Here is an 18,014-nt window from a genome sequence, read left to right as displayed (position 1 = left end):
GTATTTACTATTGTGGCAAAACTAAATATTACTTTATTTCCAAGAGCATAAAACCACTATAAATAATCTTCAGAATTTATATTCATTGTTATTATATTTAAAATATAGATACTATTTCATATTGCACAGTTCTCATGAATTTGTCTCCAGAGGAGCTAAATTCAATAGTTAAATATGCCCCAAGTGCCTTGGGATCATCTCATAGTAAAATTATGTCACCTACACCAGGAAGTATAACTCCATGGCTAAAGAGCTAAAGAGGCTGAAGAACTATTAACTAAGGAACTAAGAACTTTCCATTTGCAGGTTAGGATCAGATGGTTGATAATAATCAATACTACTGACAACCATATTTAGAAAATTTAACCACCTTCAGAATTTTAGAATATTTCCCCTAGTTTCATGAAATAAAGTTTTAGTTCAAAATTATTGCTTTCCTCATAGCCAAATCCCTGTGTTCTGATCCCTGTGTTCAGCTATTTGGTCTTTTCATCATCTGCTCTGGAGAAGGAAATGGCAACCCACTCCAGTACTCTTGCCTGGAAAATCCTGTGGCTAGAGGAACCTGGTAGGCTACAGTCCATGGGGTCACGAAGAGTCAGATATGACTGACTTCACTTTCATAGCCAATAGGATTTTAACAGATTTAGAATACTCAGAAATCCTGCAAAATTCCCTTAAAACTATGATCAAATAGGACCTTGGAAGGTATTAGGTAAAATTACATAAAAGCTGAAGGGAAACCATAGTCTTTATCCTTTAACAGTAAAATGGAAAAAACAACCTGCATGGAAATGACTTTCCACAATCACCAATCTCATTTTCCTTTAAAACCATTCAATTAGGAGGGATTACTACTATCGAACTATTTAAAGGAGAAAATCCCAACAAATTGGCTAAATAAACTAAGGCTTTCACAAAGTATAATCCCCAAGTAAATAAGTGAAACTTACAGTTTAGCTGTGATGAGAAGAATCAGTACAACAAATGCTGACTTCTTTAGTTTCTTTATTTTTCCTACCATTGTAAGACCAAGATAAAATAGAGCTGATCCAGAAAAAGAATTTGCAAGTCCATCAAGAAAATTTTCCATATATTCAGGCACCTTTTGATCAAGAATAAAATTGAAGGCAATGCCAATGAAGACCATAAATACGATTGGGTTCTGTAACACACGCAAAAGTCCAAGGCCCAAAATTTTCACTTTGTTTTGAGAAGCATTCTGAGTGTCTTTCCATTTCTGAATTTCACAGAAGATAAATCCTATAGGGTTTAACATCATCAGAGATATTGGTGCCACTAAGTAAATGTACTGGAGATATTCTGGGTATGTTGTTTGATATAAAGCTTCAACTGCAAAATACAAATTAAAATTGATTTTAAAATGATGACCACAGAAATATATTAATAAATTATGTATATAATATATTCCTTGCTTAATTATAACATATTGTACATTAACCTAAATAGTGTAGAATGACTTAGTTAGCTTAGTTTTGGAAAAATATATTTTAGTAAAGCTGAAAAGGAAGAAAAATACACTCTATTAAATGACATAGTTTATAAGACGATAATCAACTTTAAAAAATTTTTAGTTAAATTCACTAATTTTTACTATGTAGAGACTAAGACTAGTCTCAAGAAAGGGGCAGAATTATACAGGTCTTAAAACAATTTAAAGTTAAAATCTACTAACCAAATGTTTAAGTAGGCATAGCACCAAGGTGGTTGTTGGTTCTCTTGAGAGGGAAGTTTCACTGAAGTGATGAGGCAGAAATCAGAGGACAGAGGAGACAAATGCAGAAATGGAGGAGAGAGGAGGAGAAAACGGACTGAAAAATGAGGACTGATGTGATGGAGTCCAAGCTATACAGGAAAAGCAGTGAAGACAGGACATGGCTAACAGATAAAAAGCAGAGGGGCCAGAGACTGGAGGTTCCTGTGAAATCCGCAAGTAGGTGTACTTGGAAATTTAGGAGATCACAGCAAGTCGGATAGTGAACTACTGAATTTAGTGTTTCCCCGATGGCTAGGTCCAGGATGTGGCTAGGGGAGTTGGCGGCTAAAATGGAGTAGAGGAAAGCATCATTGAAGGTGAGAAGGTCAAGGAACTGAGAGAGCAGAGAACTTGGTGGGTAGCTCACATGGATACTAATGTCAAACCAGATAATGGCAAAACTTGGGAGTAGAGATGACGACAGAGAGCCAGATATTCAGTGAATGAGGAGTGACAACAATGAGGATGAGTGGTCTAGCAGGCAGCAGGGACCTCAAAGAAGCAGTGTGTACAGAAGAGCAGAGAATAATGTATACACAGTGGCAGGATGCCAGTCCTGCCTACCCACTGCACATGTGGTATGAAGGTGATGAGGAAATGAACAGCCTACACTGAGGAGAGGAGTGAACACCTTCAGGAAGGAAGCCCAGTGAAGGTGCTGAAGAATTATAGATGGTCAAGTGGACCCGAGAAACGTTTCAAAGGGGGATACAGTAAAGTCATGTCAATGTACATTTAACTAATGCAAATTCAACTACGCTTTCTTAGGAAAACAAAAGCTTCAATTTCCTTTTTCATACAGCATGTCCTCAAGTACAAACTAATTACTTATTCACTGAAGAACAACACTTGAGAAAGAATCTGGCTTTTAGACTTAAGAAAAATGGTACAATATACATGGAATATGTGTGCTGTATTTTATGGGTGATTTGAGGGATTTCTCAGGGGTTCAATTGTACATGATGACTTTAGAATCTAACCACTGTATAAGATGAGTCTCCTTGGTTCATGTGAGGGTTGGTGGCCTGGTCTTGCCTTGATCAGCACAACTTAAAGACTTGCAGCTAGCAAACTGATCTCCAGGCACATTTTTGGCAATGAGTTCTGAAATTATTCAACCTAATATATAAAAAGGTTGATTCATAAATGATTTTCAAGTTGAGAGAGATAAAAAAGAGAACAGCCACAATTACTCACAATCACTTGCTTCATAAGAGAGGCAATCATGTGAAAACATGTAAAAGATTAGGCTTCTCAATTTACATTAAGATAAAGTGACAAGGTAGGAAAATATATTTGCTTACTTACTCAGGATACGTAAGTTCAGTAAATGTCAAGTACATGTCCCATTAGTTATGTAACTGGATTATATAACCTTTAGAAGATCCTGTTCTCATTAGCTAAAACCTACTTTTTATAAGATTCAATACCTTTTCTCAGCGAAGCACATACAGAGGTCTCTAATATCTCTGAAATGCAGTGTTTAAACAAAACACATTTGATTACCTAAAATTTCACAAATTCTTTCCACTGATTTCCAAATTAGATATACTAGCTCTATAACTCAGTGGTTTTCCTTCATGTTTCTAAAGTTTCACCTTTTAAGTTTAAAAAAATATAAAAGCAGTACTTCTAATAACTATTTTTAGTTAGCTATAGTTTTGATTAGATAGTCTAACTCAAAGAGAAACCTTCCCACCCCACCCCACCCCAATTTTTAAAATAGAGTATATTTTAGAAAAGGCTTGTGTTTTCGATCTGAGCTTAAGAATTTCCCCAAGTAGCCAAAATAAAATTCATAAGGTCTTTCCTTTGAGAATGTAAAAGCACACAAGGTCCCTTAAGTTAATGCTTAAAAAAAAAAAAAAACAGAAATGTACTTTCCTGGTACAGTAGCACTGAATCACCGTCATATAATGGACTTCAGGTTGTTTTAAAAGTTCAAAGCAAATATGAGCACAGTCTATAACCTAGGTCTAGCCAATCACCAAATACTTTCTTCTTTTGCATTATCTTTTGTATTTGATTCCTACATGGAATCTTGATTTCTACTACTCCCACTGGTTAAAAATCTCAAAACTGGAAGTCCAGTGGTTAAGACTTCACCTTCCAATGCAGGGAGTGTGGGTTCAACTCCTGTTCAGGGAGCCAAGATCCCACATGCCTCCTGGCTAAAAAACAAAACATAAAGCTGAAGCAATACTGTAACAAATTGAACAAAGTCTTTAAAAATGATCCACATCGAAAAAGAAAATCTCAAAATTGAGTTACCTACTGTTTACCAACCTATATTCCTCTGGCTTTTCTTGACCATCCCCTTCATCCATTTTATTTGCTATTGACAATGTAACGTAAATCTTAAATTTCAAAAATTAAGATTTCCCCACAGCTCTCCCCACCCACAAGACCATATATAAAATCTTTTTTTTTGACATTCATTGTCCAGTTGCCACAGTTGGTTCCTTATTTATCCAGCTTATCTTTCACTATACCTTAGTGCAAATCCTCCATCAGCCAATCTATATCATTGTTATACTGGATAAACACCAGGTTCATAATTACTAGTTCTATATGCTGATCAATATCCCCCAACATCTTGAAGTCTCTTCTTTCTTACCCAAATCTTGCCTATTATTCAAGGCCTGTCTCAGGTAACATTTCTTCCACCAAGTCTTCAGTCTATATCATGGATATCCCCTTCCCTGGATGGCTCTGGTACCTTGTTTCATATCAGTGCTGCCTCAACAAATTCTGAATTCCTTGAAAGCATCATTTTATAATCCCCAGTCCCAGCAGAGCGCTGAGCAAATCTGAAAATACTTACTGAATGGAATTAACATATCAGTGAATGTCAAAGGTTTCAGACAGACTATAAATGTATTTTGTAACATAGCAATTTATACCTAATTGTTATCCATGAACCCATTTCTTTTTATATCCAATGTTTTTCTTTTTTCATATTCTGAATATTTATAAAGCAGGTTACTATTGGGATATTTTAAGTCAGTTGAACAGGTATACGAAGGCAGAAGAAATACAGTCTAGTGGGAAAGCAAAAACTGGGAATAAATCCCTGTTAAATTACTAGAATACGGTTCAATATGGGAATTTCAGTCCATTCTGCCATTCCTTTACATAATGACTTAACATTTCATCTTCCTCTATAAATAGGCAGCTCTATTCATTACCAATCTGAATAGTTTTTCAAATCTGAAAAAAATGAAATTCAGTGACCCACATTAACAAATTAGATTTATAATCATTATATCAACTATTAAGTGCTAATTAATACTTAAAAATAAGGCTCTTGGGGGAGGGGAGAATCCCACTATGAGGAATTATTATATAGCCTTGAAGAACTAAGAGACAAAATTAGCCACCCACTGTGCCTCCCATTTTGATTTCTGCAGGTTTTCAGTCCCTAGCAAATAACACAAAGACCTAGACAAGATCATTCTATTATTTAATGGCTTATAGTTAAATGCTTCATTTCCTTTCTGTTTACAGCTCAAGCACTAGAGCATAATTATGATTAGTTGGGGTGCTTATGCTATCAGCATTGTTTGAAGAATAAATTATAGGACTTAACTATGCCCCATTAGTATCTTTTAATGACAGAGGCAGGGAACCATTCTGATTTGCTGAGATCAACATTTCACCACAGTAGATTCCTGGTTTCTTCTCATACTCAGATTTCTTAAAGTACCTTTGAAAAGAATTTTTTCTTAAAACAGCAAGCTTCCTTTTTTAGTCTGCAATAATGCAATGTAGTATTCTGTCACTTGAGTACAGATAAATCATTTTGATGCAGTTTTATAGACCTTTGTAATTGTCATAGAGAAAAAGGAAACATGACTCTCCTTTGTCTTTAATCATTAACTTATCCCTCTTCTTCTGATTAACCTGTAAATTGGAGCAATGTTGCAGATCAAATGCAGTCTTAAAAAGGACATTTCCTTTAAGCTGTGATGCTTATCTGTGAACAAGAGAGTGAGAATTCCTGGGAGCTGTCCCAACAAACAAAAGAATGGTCTTCTCTCTAGAGACAGTTTTCTCTGTCCACCCTAAGCATGGCCACAAGGCAGCTGGGCATGAACAGAGATAATAAATAATCTCATCAGAGCAAATACATGGCCCTACAGTTCTGTACCACATCTTCCAATCTGCAGATATATGAGAAAACATTTACTGTCTATACTGTTGATTTCTAGTAAAGTTATTGTCTACAACCTAACGTTATAAGAGCTTTTATATTGTGACTTAAAAACAACAACAACAAAATAAAACAAAAATTACAATTCAAAATATGCAAGTATCATCAGGGAAATTGGGCTCACACACTGATGGAAACATGATTATTTCTGGATTCACTGATTTAGTATGGGACACGAAAGAAGCAGCAATGAAAATGGTTGACTATATTTTTTGTCTGGAGATTCTGCCTTAATATGAAAATTAAAACTGCTACTCATTTTATAAATTATTTTGAATAATGTAAAGATAAAGAAAAACTTTGATTCTATCTGAAAATAATGTATTACAAGGGCTAGTTGGGCCTTCTAATGATTCGATGCGGATGTTATGTAACTGTGTGGCATAGAAGAACACCCAGGATTTAAATCTAGTCACCTGTTAGCTGTGTGACCTGGGGTAAGACAATTAAATCTCTGTAAGTCTGCCTCCTTATTTGAAAATGAGGATAATAACATCTGCCCTACCGCAAATGAGATAAGTATATAAGTACTCTTAGAAAGTTACAAATATTACTTCTATTTAATTATGGGGTTACTACTCTATGATGGCATGAAACTTACGGTTCGTGTCTAAATTAAGATATAGCACTATTTATTATGTAACACTATGATACTTAGCCATTTCTAAAGTCCTTCCTTACACCATAAATACCTTGACAAACATACCTTATTAATGCTCCTGAAGGGATGGACAGCACATTAACTTCTTCCTCTTTTATTTCCAATGTCTTTATTTAAATGCTTGGTTCAGCCTTAATTTTAAAATTCATTAACCTTCAAGGAACACCTATCTCGTTTTTGACTATTTACAGCTCAGTTATCTAACAGCCTAGTTTTTTCTCTTTCATAATCTCCGGCTTCACTCAGAGTGATTTGATTTCTTAGGTAAATCTCTATTCCCGGTGAGTGTGAGATGGAGGAAAATGATAAACAGTATAGTCCTCCAGAATCCCTTCAGTGCCAGAAGTGAAATAACTCTTCTGGAGGGGGGATAGTTAAAAAGTAAGAAATTTGAAAGTTAATGGCAAATTTCAATCGTTCATTTCATTAAGTTTCATTTAGTTTCTCACCAGAGAGGCCTTCACTGACCCTACCTCCCACCTCAAATAGCAGCTCCTTATAAAATAACACTACTTTATTTTTATGGTCCTTGTAATTACCTGATATTACTTTTATTTTCCCATTAAAATGTAAATTCAATGTGTACAAGAACTTTGTTCACAAGGGTATTCCCAGCAGCTAGCATAGTCATTGGTGCTAACACCCTCCTATCAATGAATGAAGGAAAAAATGAATGCCTATATTCATAATATTCAGATCCCTACATTATGATAAATGATCAAAGCACAACATAAACTTTAACATAAAGAATATTAAAGACTAGTTATTAAGTACATATTTTCTTGGTGGCAGTTTGGAAAACAGAATATGTTTCTAAGATTCTATGTTTCTAAACATTCCCAGTTGGTGTGTTTACTATTTCATTAGGAAACATACACATGGAAACATAAAATTAGGCTGTTTAAAGAGCTGGAAATTTAAAGAAGGAAAAGTTGGAAAGGTTAAAAAAAAAAAAAAACCCACCCACATTATTTTGTTTTTAAACAAGAAATTAACTTCAACAAAAGTACACTGATATTTTGAATAACAAATTCAATAACAGGCATTAATGTAAAGTAACATACACTCTAAATGGTAGGAAAAATAAGGAAGGGAAAAAATCCCTCATAAATTTCCACTGCTAACACCTAATAATGACTGTTTTTAAACAGGTGTATGCCTATGCTTTTTACATAATTTAAATCAAAATCTGATCACTTCTGGAAATTAAACTTCTTTCATATGTGACTGTGAAGAAGAAAAAGAATACTATTGGAAAGAGGACTCAAAGTTTATTTGGATACGATCATTTAAGTAGATATTTGAAGGTGCCTCAAATTCTGAAAAAAATATATAATCCAACTAATTTAAGATATATTTAAGAAAAAGCACGAAAGATTTCTTAGATACAAGAATGAGGTATAAATCATTATTATCTCCTAAAACACCTGAAATTTTTTAAAACTTAAAAAATAAAAAAAAACTTACCTATAGGATATCCCAATGCAAAGTCATTACTTTGTGTAGCAAAAATAGGAAATAGTCCAGCTTTGCTAAATCGACTATCGGGACTGGCAACCAATAATGTTAATACACATACAACGAAAAATACAGAAGCTTTGGCAATTAAGATACTATATAGAAAAGACCAATCCACATTAGAAAAATTAAGTACAACCATGTTTTTGAATAGTAAAGCTGGAAGTGCAAATCTGGAGACAAAATTTCCCAGTCCTTTCGCTTGTGTTGATGTTATAACATTGGCCCTTCCTGCTATGTAGCCACAAAGGACTATGCCAAAGCATTCTAGTAAGGCTGGAAAAAGCCTTGTTATTGACATTGAAGGTGGGTCATTAGTGGAATTAAATCCATGTGTAACTGGTGAGGACAAAGTCTTGGTCATATTGACTGCAAGGGTTAAGTTCTTGGCAGGTATATTGGAAAAAGAATTCATTTTCTTTCACCTTCCAACTCCAACCAGAGCTCTGAAAAGAAAGGAAGAAAGATTCAGTGTGAAATCAACGAGAAAAATTCTAGTTGAAAGGATACACTGGCAAACCTAAATTTATTAAATGGCCAAATAAATACACAAAATTTTTTCAACCACCATCGGAGAAAAATACAATGAAGAAAAAAAAAAGGGTGGGAATGTCTACTAACAAACCTCTTGACTCTCAAAGGTGGGTCAGCTCAAAATATTTATGTCCTATATTCAGTATCAGATATGAGTAAAATAACATCCACAAATATCACAGCTGCAATGATGCCCTGTGGTTCTCTCCAGTGATCCACACTCAAGCTCCGCCTGGTGGATGAGAGCATGGGGCCCACAGAGTCTCTGCTGAGTGTCCACTGCAGCCAAATTGTCCAGAAATTTCAGAAGTTCTCGGGGCTACATCAAGGAGTCACAGTGGACAGGAAGGTCCTTTCCAGCCTGCAGAAGGTCTTGAGGAAAAAGAATATAATAAAATATCACTAACTTTGAACCAGTAACTTCTGTGCCTCACTTTCCTCATGTGTGAAATGGCAATAATAGGACCTACCTCATAGGAACTTGATATTATGCAATACCAAATCCTTATAAATACATCTGTTACAAATAAATCACTTAACAAAAGTTAAATATAACTTTTGGTGGCATATAAAAGAGAGAATGAAGGAAAAAATGATGGCCTCCCACCTACCTAGTCTTAGTTCCTTTTACATCAGAAACACATATTGGCTGTCTTGAGTGCTCCACAGCGGCACTGAATGTGCCCTTGAGCGCCACAGGGACTTTGCACATGCAGTTCACTCTAAAATACTCTCTTCCCTAACCACCTACCATTCTCCACATAACAACTACCCATCCTTTGCACTGTAGGCAAATCAATTCAGGAGTTGTTGTAGGTAAGACTCCTCTAACACCATACCCAGGCAAGGAGCCTTTCTCAAGTAGAATCATGTTCCTTAACTTTAGGCCACTTTTCTCAGTTTATTAGACTATGCATTAGAGTGACTATGTGATTTACGTCTGTCTCCTTCACTGGACATTAAGTGCCATAGAAGCAAGGACTGTGCATGCTTTTGTTTCTTCCTAATGCTGAGCACAGTGCCTGGAGATTAACAGAGGATAACAATTACCTGCTCTTATATAAACCCTTCACTCTTAGGTGGATCAATGGTCTCTCTTAGGAACTATCTACTTCATGGACAGAATCTTGTTTTTCTCTGAATGCTAAGTATTCTAAGTTTTTCACTATATATAGCAACAGGCCCAAGACCACAAAATGTGCTCTAAAATGTTCTAAATCTGTTCATACAATGTTAAAGAACACAAAATGTCTTGTAAAATGTTCTAAAGATGTTCAGAAAATGCTAAAGCAAGGAAAACTTTATGTTAACATGACAATACTTAGCAGACTTTCTTCTTGCTGCAAGAGGCACATTAGATTTGAACAACTCTGCAACTAATCAGCTTTCATTAGTAACTAGAAGTTAATATAGAGACCATTGCCAATTCCTAAGTGATTATTATGGGTAAACCATCCAAAGTAACCTTATATAACATAAAAAGTAAAGCAGCTTATGCTTCCTGAAATGTACAATGCCCAGGGTTAAATTCTCAAACACCCACATAAAATTAAGGACTCAGATGACAGGCCAGAAACCAACAACAACTGATCCAAGGGGGTGTGGATGAGATAATTTTCTCTGAGCTACCCTAGTATAAGCTGAATCCATTTAAAAACATGTTTAAATCTGGATCAGGACAAGTTATTTTCCTACTAGGATTAGATAGGAGTGGTCAATATACACAAAACCTGTAATACTCACACATACTTGAAGTCTACCAAATAAGCATCAGATTATATCCTGGGAAAGCTACTGATTGATACAGGTAGTCATAACTGAAGTAAGGAGCTGGTAAATGAGTGAACTAAAGTGTTAAACATTCAGAGCCCCTGAGAGATGTGGATTTGAAAAACTAGTGCTAAGATTAAAGTGATAAACTACTCCCATCTTCTGTAATTTTTAAAAAGTTCCCTATATTTCTTTGCCTGGACTACTATAACTTACACTTCTCACTGCCCCTTATTTGTACCAACCACACTTGCATGTCAATTTATTCCAGTCATTTTTAAACCAACAGTTTTAAGTAAATTTACAGTTGTTCAGGGAAAAGTCAAATGGCCCGAACCCAATTTTGGGCCTATCGCTTATCAACTCCTTAGGCAACTAAGCCTGTCTGCACTTCAGCTTCTTCAATTGCAAGATGAGAGTAAAAATCTCCTTAGACGGATATTGTGAGGACTGGAGATTTTATACACAGCTTATTCTAGTAGCTTTTCACAAAGTAGACGGTCAAGAAATGGTAACAACTACTATTGGGAGTTGTGTGTCCTAATAATAACAAGAATGGTAGTAAATTAAATACAATTAATTGTTCTGTGCCAATTCTTCCAACATACTTGGTATTAAAGAGCCTCCAACTAAAACAGAGGGATGGGATAGATTATAAGGTTATCAGTTTTTGTTTTATACCAAACAACTAAGGGGAGTTCAATTCAAAAATTTAGTTTGATCTTAGTTGTTAACAGGGAAGGGAAAGTTCTTTAGTTCCCTCTAGGTGATGGTCAAATAGTTGTAGCAATGTCCAGGTTTAACTTTCAGTTAGCCAAAAATTAAGAGAAAAACTTTGGAAAGTAATCTTCCCTTTCCCATGAAGCTTCTTTTAATATTCCTTGATATCATAAAAGCAATATCCTCTAATTGAGGGGCAATCAAAATAACCAAAAAGGACTTAGAAAGTTTTATGTCATCTTAATTTTTTTTTCCAACAGGAAGAAAATAAACTTCCTAAAGCATTCTTTTAAAATAAACAGGAGCCACAGCAATGGAAGTAACTTTAAAAAATCGCATCCAGTCTTTTCATCTCATTAAAAACAATGCTTGTTAAAGAACCAAAAGTTGGCTTGTCACAGAAAAAGACCACTCCCTGGGACTGGAGCAGACAAATGCTATGCTAGCCACTTCTGGTCACTCATGATTTAGATAAGGAGGAGGAACCACTGACACTGTAAACTGCTATTAAGTGAAAATCGGGAGGAGGGTTCTGACTGGTTTCAAAGAGAAAGCTTTAAAACCTTAGGCTGTCTATTTCTCAAACACCCAATATCCTTTATCGCGTGGGAAAACCATAATACAGTGTTGTACCATTCAAGCACTTTCCGACATCAACAGTCACACCATCCACCCACTCCCACCTACTTGCAGGGGACCAAATGTCCTCCCTAGAGACCCAGGATGGGGAGGGCTGAGCGCTGCCTCTTACCTTGTCGGCGGGGACAGACTTTGGCCCTCTAAGATAAGGATGTAGAGAATCCCTAATCAAACAGGCCGCCCAAAAACAGCTGCCACCCAATGCCTGGGAAGGCAGCAGTGGAAGTGTTCGGCACCTGCGATAAAAAGTTGGACGCTCAGCTTTCCCGGGGCATGACAGTCACATTAAGTGAAATGCTCCTAAAAGGGGTAAGGTAGACAGTTTGGTGCAACGCTCCAGGTACCTGGGCACAAGCTCCCAGGATGGCATTCGCTGAGGCCACCCCCCAGAATAAGGGGAAGAGTCTGAGAACGATATGGTGAACGCACGTACAGTGAGGCGCTCCTCAAACTGGGGGATGGCAGATCTGTCACCAAAGGGGACAAGCCGCCCCTTCCCCTGCCTAAGTCTTCCCGGATGGACCGCATGTCCTAAAGGCAAGCGCTGCGGGGCAGAGGCGGGCAGGCGCAGGCAGCGGACTGCGGGCCTAGGCGCTGCTCACCGGCTCAGACTCGAGGAGCGAGAGCCCGGGCACCAGGGGCCCGCAAAGGAACGGGACCGCGCAGGTCGGCGCCCCAGGGGCCCATCTCACCTGCTTCGTCTGCAGCCTAGGGGCCGCGGGAGAAGGGAGTCGATGCTCGAGGTGGACCAAGCAGGGAGGAAATCACCGTCATTTCCCACCCCCAGCCCTCCTAGCAGAGAGCTCAGGCTACCGCAGCTCAGTCACGTTCCGAGAAAGTGAGGGGCTTAGTAAGCTGGGACCAGGTCAACTCCTCCCCGCGCCGCCCTGCCCCGCCCCTCACTTAAGCCCCGCCCCCGGCCCGGGGAACCCCGGAGCTGTGCGGGCCCTGGCCCCGCCCTTTCGCCCCGCCCCGACCGCCGAGAGGCGGAGGCCCAAGGTTCTCACCCACGTCCCCTCCCCCCTCCCTCGCCTCTCCCCACGCCTACTGCGAGCCGCTAGACGCCGGCGGCAGCACTTCCGGCCGCCCGGCTCCGGCAAAATGGCGGCAGATGTGGGGACTTTGTGGTTTGTCTGTTCCCCCTAAATTCAGGTGCAGAAGCCTCTTGTCTTCCGCCTAACCCCAGCCTCGTGTGGTCTGCCGAGTCCTCTCTCGATTAGCCTAGTCGTTTATATAGTACAGTTTAAAAACAAGGTCTTAAAGAGTCAGAATCGTGGGTCAGACTCCTGCCTTTCACCTTTCCCAAGGCAGTGTGACTTTGACCTTCCTAGATCAGAGACTAAAATGTAAAGCTTTTTATTCTGTTTGGTGGTGGTGGTGTAGTCTACAAGTCGTGTCTGACTTTTGCGATCCCATGGACTGTAACCTGCCAGGCTCCTCTGCCCATGGGAATCTCCAGGCGAGAACACTGGAATGGGTTGCCATTTCCTTCTCCAGAGGATTTTCCCGTCCCAGGAATCGAACTCGGGTCTCCTGTATTGCAGGCAGATTCTTTGCCGACTGAGCCATGTTGTGTTTGGTTTAGTAAATAAGCACCCAGTCGCTGACTGCTTGTGTTTCTACTCTGGGTTGAACCATGCGTTTCCCCTCAGTGTACTGAGAGGAAACTGATTGTATTCTTGGAAAACTTAACAGAGCAGGAACTGAAGATACAGGAAAATAATGCATTCTGCCCTGTTCTCCTCATTACACCCTTGTTCTCTTTCTTAGCTTTTAACAGCCTTCCCTTTTTGCCTAGAATCTAGCTACATTTTTTTTTTCAATCTGTATCACAAAGCTGGAAGGATTTATTTAGAAAGTTTGGAATTGAATTCAATGGAATATTTGTTGAGCTTTGACTTATAGCGAAAAACTGGAAGATAGGCCTGGACATGAAAGGTAGGATGAAACTCTAGGAAGTTTCTTAGGTTAGCCTTGGAGTTTGGACCATATCCTCTGACCACAATAAAACCATTAATTTTTTTTTTTCCATGAGAACATTGTCTTAGTGATTACACTAATTTTGGATATGCAATCTGGAAGCTTTCCCAGGGTTGAAAGACTGAAAGCAAGAAAAACTGATGACTTTGGGAAAAAAAAAAAAAAGCCAAGAGGCAATAAAAACTCTGGGGTGGTGGTAATGAAAAGAATGGAAAAGACCTGAGAGACATTACAAAAGAACTGTTAAGACTGGATTATTGAAAGGGCTAAGAAAAGGAAGGAGATAACCTAGGTATTTGCTCATCCATTACAATAAAGAAAGTGAAGAAAACTAAAGAGCCTCTTAGTGAAAGTGAAAGAGGAGAATGAAAAAGCTGGCTTAAAACTCAACATTCAGAAAACAAAGATCATGGCATCCGGTCCCATCACTTCATGGCAAATAAATGGAGAAACAGTAGAAACAGTGGCAGACTTTATTTTGGGGGGGCTCCAAAATCACTGCAGATGGTGACTTTGGCCATGAAATTAAAAGACGCTTACTCCTTGGAAGAAAAGTTAATACCAACCTAGACAACATATTAAAAAGCAGAAACATTTTAGCCAACAAAGGTCCATCTAGTCAAAACTATGGTTTTTCCAGTGGTCATGTATGGATGTGAGAGTTGGACTGTGAAGAAAGCTGAGTGCCAAAGAATTGATGCTTTTGAACTGTAGTGTTGGAGAAGACTCTTGAGAGTCCCTTGGACTGCAAGGAGATCCAACCAGTCCATCCTAAAGGAAATCAGTCCTGAATATTCATTGGAATGACTGATGTTGAAGCTGAAACTCCAATACTTTGGCCACCTGATGTGAAGAGCTGACTTATTTGAAAAAGCCCTGACGCTAGGAAAGATTGAAGGTGAGAGAAGGGGACGACAGAGAATGAGATGGTTGGAAAGCATCACCGACTCAATGGACATGAGTTTAAGTAAACTCTGGGAATTGGTGATGGACAGGGAGGCCTGGCGTGTTGCAATCCATGGGGTTGCAAAGAGTTGGAAACAACTGAGCAACTGAACTGTACTGAACTACAATAAAGTAAAGGAATCAAACTAGGGAAACTCTTAATACCCTTACTAGTTGTAAGGCTCCACCCTTTCCTCTCATTCTATTATCTGAAGATGAAGAAATGTTTCAAGTGAGGGAAGTGGTTACAGAAGATAATGATTTTGGTTTTAGGCCTAAAATCTAAAATCTCAAGAAAGTTAGTCTCCTCTCTTGAAGAAGTTATCACCTTCTTCATTTATGGTCCTGGAGATTAAGTCATTGGTCTAAGAATAGCCAGCAAGAGAATGGGAATCTAGTGCTCACTGTTCACAACTAATTGCTCATGAAAGTATCAGCACCTGTAAGATTGCTAGGAGACGCTGGAAGAGAAAACAGAAGCTCAAGACAGAGAAAAAACACAGCCAAAGATGTGGTTTGGAGCTAGCTGCACAGAGTGGACAAGTTTTCCGGTACAAGCAGCTGGCCAGGGGACAATGGCTCTAGGAAAAAAATTGTTTACAGAGGAAGGACTTCATCAAAAATCATTCTTAGATAAGCATTTACTGATGAATGCCATAAGGTAAACTTTCAATTCCATTATCATGTCTGCTAGTCATTCTGTGAGATGCTGACCTATATGTACTATTAACTGAAAATAGGAAGTGAAAAGCACAACTCAGATAACTTAACACTTTACTGTAAATGTATCACTTTTTCCTATGCATATAAAAATCAGTAAAGAAAAGTAAGATCATACAATACACATTACTTTTCATACACATGATTTTTAGTAACCTTTTTCATTTGATAATATTTAACATTTTATGCATAAATAGAGATCTGGCACCCCACTCCAGTACTCTTGCCTGGAAAATCCTATGAACAAAGGAGCCTGGTAGGCTGCAGTCCATGGGGTTGCTAAGGGTTGGATACGACTGAGCGACTTCATTTTCACTTTTCACTTTCATGCATTGGAGAAGGAAATGGCAACCCACTCCAGTGTTCTTACCTGGAGAATCCCAGGGATGGGGGAGCCTGGTGGGCTGCCGTCTCTGGGCTTGCACAGAGTCAGACATGACTGAAGTGACTTAGCAGCAGTAGCAGCAGTAGCATAGATCTCTATCATAACTTTCAACACCCGTTGAATATTCCCTATTGAAAAGTTGAGGATTATCTCCCTTAAAATTCTTTGGACTTTCTCTCTTTGGACTCTGGATCATCCATAGTGTCTAATCAAAGGGAAGTAAAGAAGAGGAAGGTAAAACAGTAGAAGTGTTCAGAGTGACTTAAAATGTGTTGTTTGAAGTCACTACTGTGGGCAAGAATTCCTTAGAAGAAATGGAGAAACCCTCAGAGTCAACAAAAGGATACAGTCTCAAAAGTGACAGAAAGATTTCTATTCATTTCCTAGGCAGACCATTCAATATCACAGTAATCCAAGTCTATGTCCCAACCAGTAATTCTGAAGAAGCTGAACTGTTCTATGAAGACCTACAAGACCTTCTAGAATTAATACCACAAAATGATGTCCTTTTCATCATAGGGGACTGGACTCCAAAAGTAGGAAGTCAAGAGATAGCTGGACTTACAGGCAAGTTTGGCCTTGAGGTACAAAATTAAGCAGGGCAAAGGCTAACAGTTTTGCCAAGAGAATGCATTGGTCATAGAAAACACCCTCTTCCAACAACACAAGAGAAGACTCTACACATGGACATCACCAGATGGTCAACACCAAAATCAGATTGGTTATTTTCTTTGCTGCCAAAGATGGAGAAGCTTTATGCAGTGAGCGGAAAAAAAAAAAAAAGACCAGAAGCTGACTGTGCCTCAGATCATGAACTCCTTATTGCCAAATTCAGACTTAAATTGAAGAAAGTAGGGAAAACCACTAGGCCATTCAGGTATGACCTAAATGAAATTCCTTATGATTATACAATAGAAGTGACAAATAGATTCAAGGGATTATATCTGATAGACAGAGTGCCTGAAGAACTATGGACTGAGGTTTGTGACATTGCACAGGAGGTGGTGATCAAAACCATTCCCTCCAAAAGAAATGCAAAAAGGCAAAATGGTTGTTTGAAGAGGTCTTACAAATAGCTGAAAAAAGAAGAGAAACTAAAAGCAAAGGAGAAAAGGAAAGGTATACCTTTCCAAAAAGAAATATATTTGAATGCAGAGTTCCAAAGAATAGCAAGGAGAGATAAGAAAGCCTTCATAAGTGAGTGATGCAAAGAAATAGAGAAAAACAATAGAATAGGAAAGACTAGCGATCTCTTCAAGAAAATTAGAGATACTAAGGGAACATTTCATGTAAAGATGGGCAAAATAAAGAACAAAAATGGTATGGACTTAACAGAAGCAGAAGAGATTAAGAAGAGGTGGCAAGAAAACACAGAACTATACAAAAAAGAACTTCATGACCCAGATAAGCACAATGGTGTGGTCACTTACCTAGAGCCAGACATCTGAGAGTGTGAAGTCAACTGGGCCTTAGGAAGCATCACTGTGAACAAAGCTAGTGAAGGTGATGGAATTCCCACTGAGCTATTTCACATCCTAAAAAATGCTGCTGCTAAAGTGATGTGCTCAATGTGCTAGCAAATTTGGAAAACTCAGCAGTGGCCACAGGACTGGAAAAGGTCTGTTTTCATTCCAATCCCAAAGAAGGTCAATGCCAAAGAATGTTCAAACTACCACACAATTGCACTCATTTCACATGCTAGCAAAGTAATGCTTAAAATTCTTAATGCCAGGCTCAGCAGCATATGAATTGAGAACTTCCAGAAATTCAAACTGGATTTAGAAAAGGCAGAGGAACCCAGAGGTCAAATTGCCAACATCCATTGGATCATAGAATAACCAAGAGAATTCCAGAAAAATATCTAGTTCTGCTTCATTGACTACTTTAAAGTCTTTGACTGTGTGGATCACAACAAACTGTGGAAAATTCTTAAAGAGATGGGAATACCAGACCACCTTACCTGCCTCCTGAGAAACTTGTGTGCAGGTCAAGAAGCAAGAGTTAGAACCAGTCATGGAACAACAGACTGGTTTCAAATTGGGAAAGGAGTACGTCAAGGCTGTATATTGTCACCCTGCTTATTTAACTTATATGCAGAATACATCATGAGAAATGCCAGGCTGGATGAAGCACAGGTGGAATCATGTTTACT

At 38.4% G+C, this 18,014-nt stretch overlaps 1 protein-coding gene across 6 annotated transcripts in view; it reads right to left on the bottom strand.

Annotated features, from left to right (window-relative positions):
* Positions 1-12,743, bottom strand: part of GPR155 (G protein-coupled receptor 155) — a 40,130-nt gene extending 27,387 nt beyond the window's left edge. For 2 of the 6 annotated variants that reach the window (XM_069577141.1, XM_069577144.1), the window contains exons 1-5: positions 12,525-12,743; positions 11,945-12,068; positions 8,795-9,075; positions 8,119-8,615; positions 954-1,353 (exon numbers count right to left, since the gene is read on the bottom strand). In XM_069577141.1, the coding sequence (XP_069433242.1) occupies positions 954-1,353; positions 8,119-8,584 (866 nt within the window). In that variant the 5' untranslated portion in view covers positions 8,585-8,615; positions 8,795-9,075; positions 11,945-12,068; positions 12,525-12,743. The remainder of the gene's footprint in view (positions 1-953; positions 1,354-8,118; positions 8,616-8,794; positions 9,076-11,944; positions 12,069-12,524) is intronic. The other 4 variants (XM_069577143.1, XM_069577146.1, XM_069577142.1 and 1 more) reach the window with 3 other exon arrangements.
* Between the last annotated feature and the right edge of the window lie 5,271 nt (positions 12,744-18,014).

This window comes from Ovis canadensis, chromosome 2 (assembly GCF_042477335.2).
Source record: "Ovis canadensis isolate MfBH-ARS-UI-01 breed Bighorn chromosome 2, ARS-UI_OviCan_v2, whole genome shotgun sequence".
Lineage (NCBI taxonomy): Eukaryota > Metazoa > Chordata > Mammalia > Artiodactyla > Bovidae > Ovis > Ovis canadensis.
The sequence above is the reverse complement of the archived record's forward strand: the minus strand, read 5'-3'. Positions and strand labels throughout refer to the sequence as shown.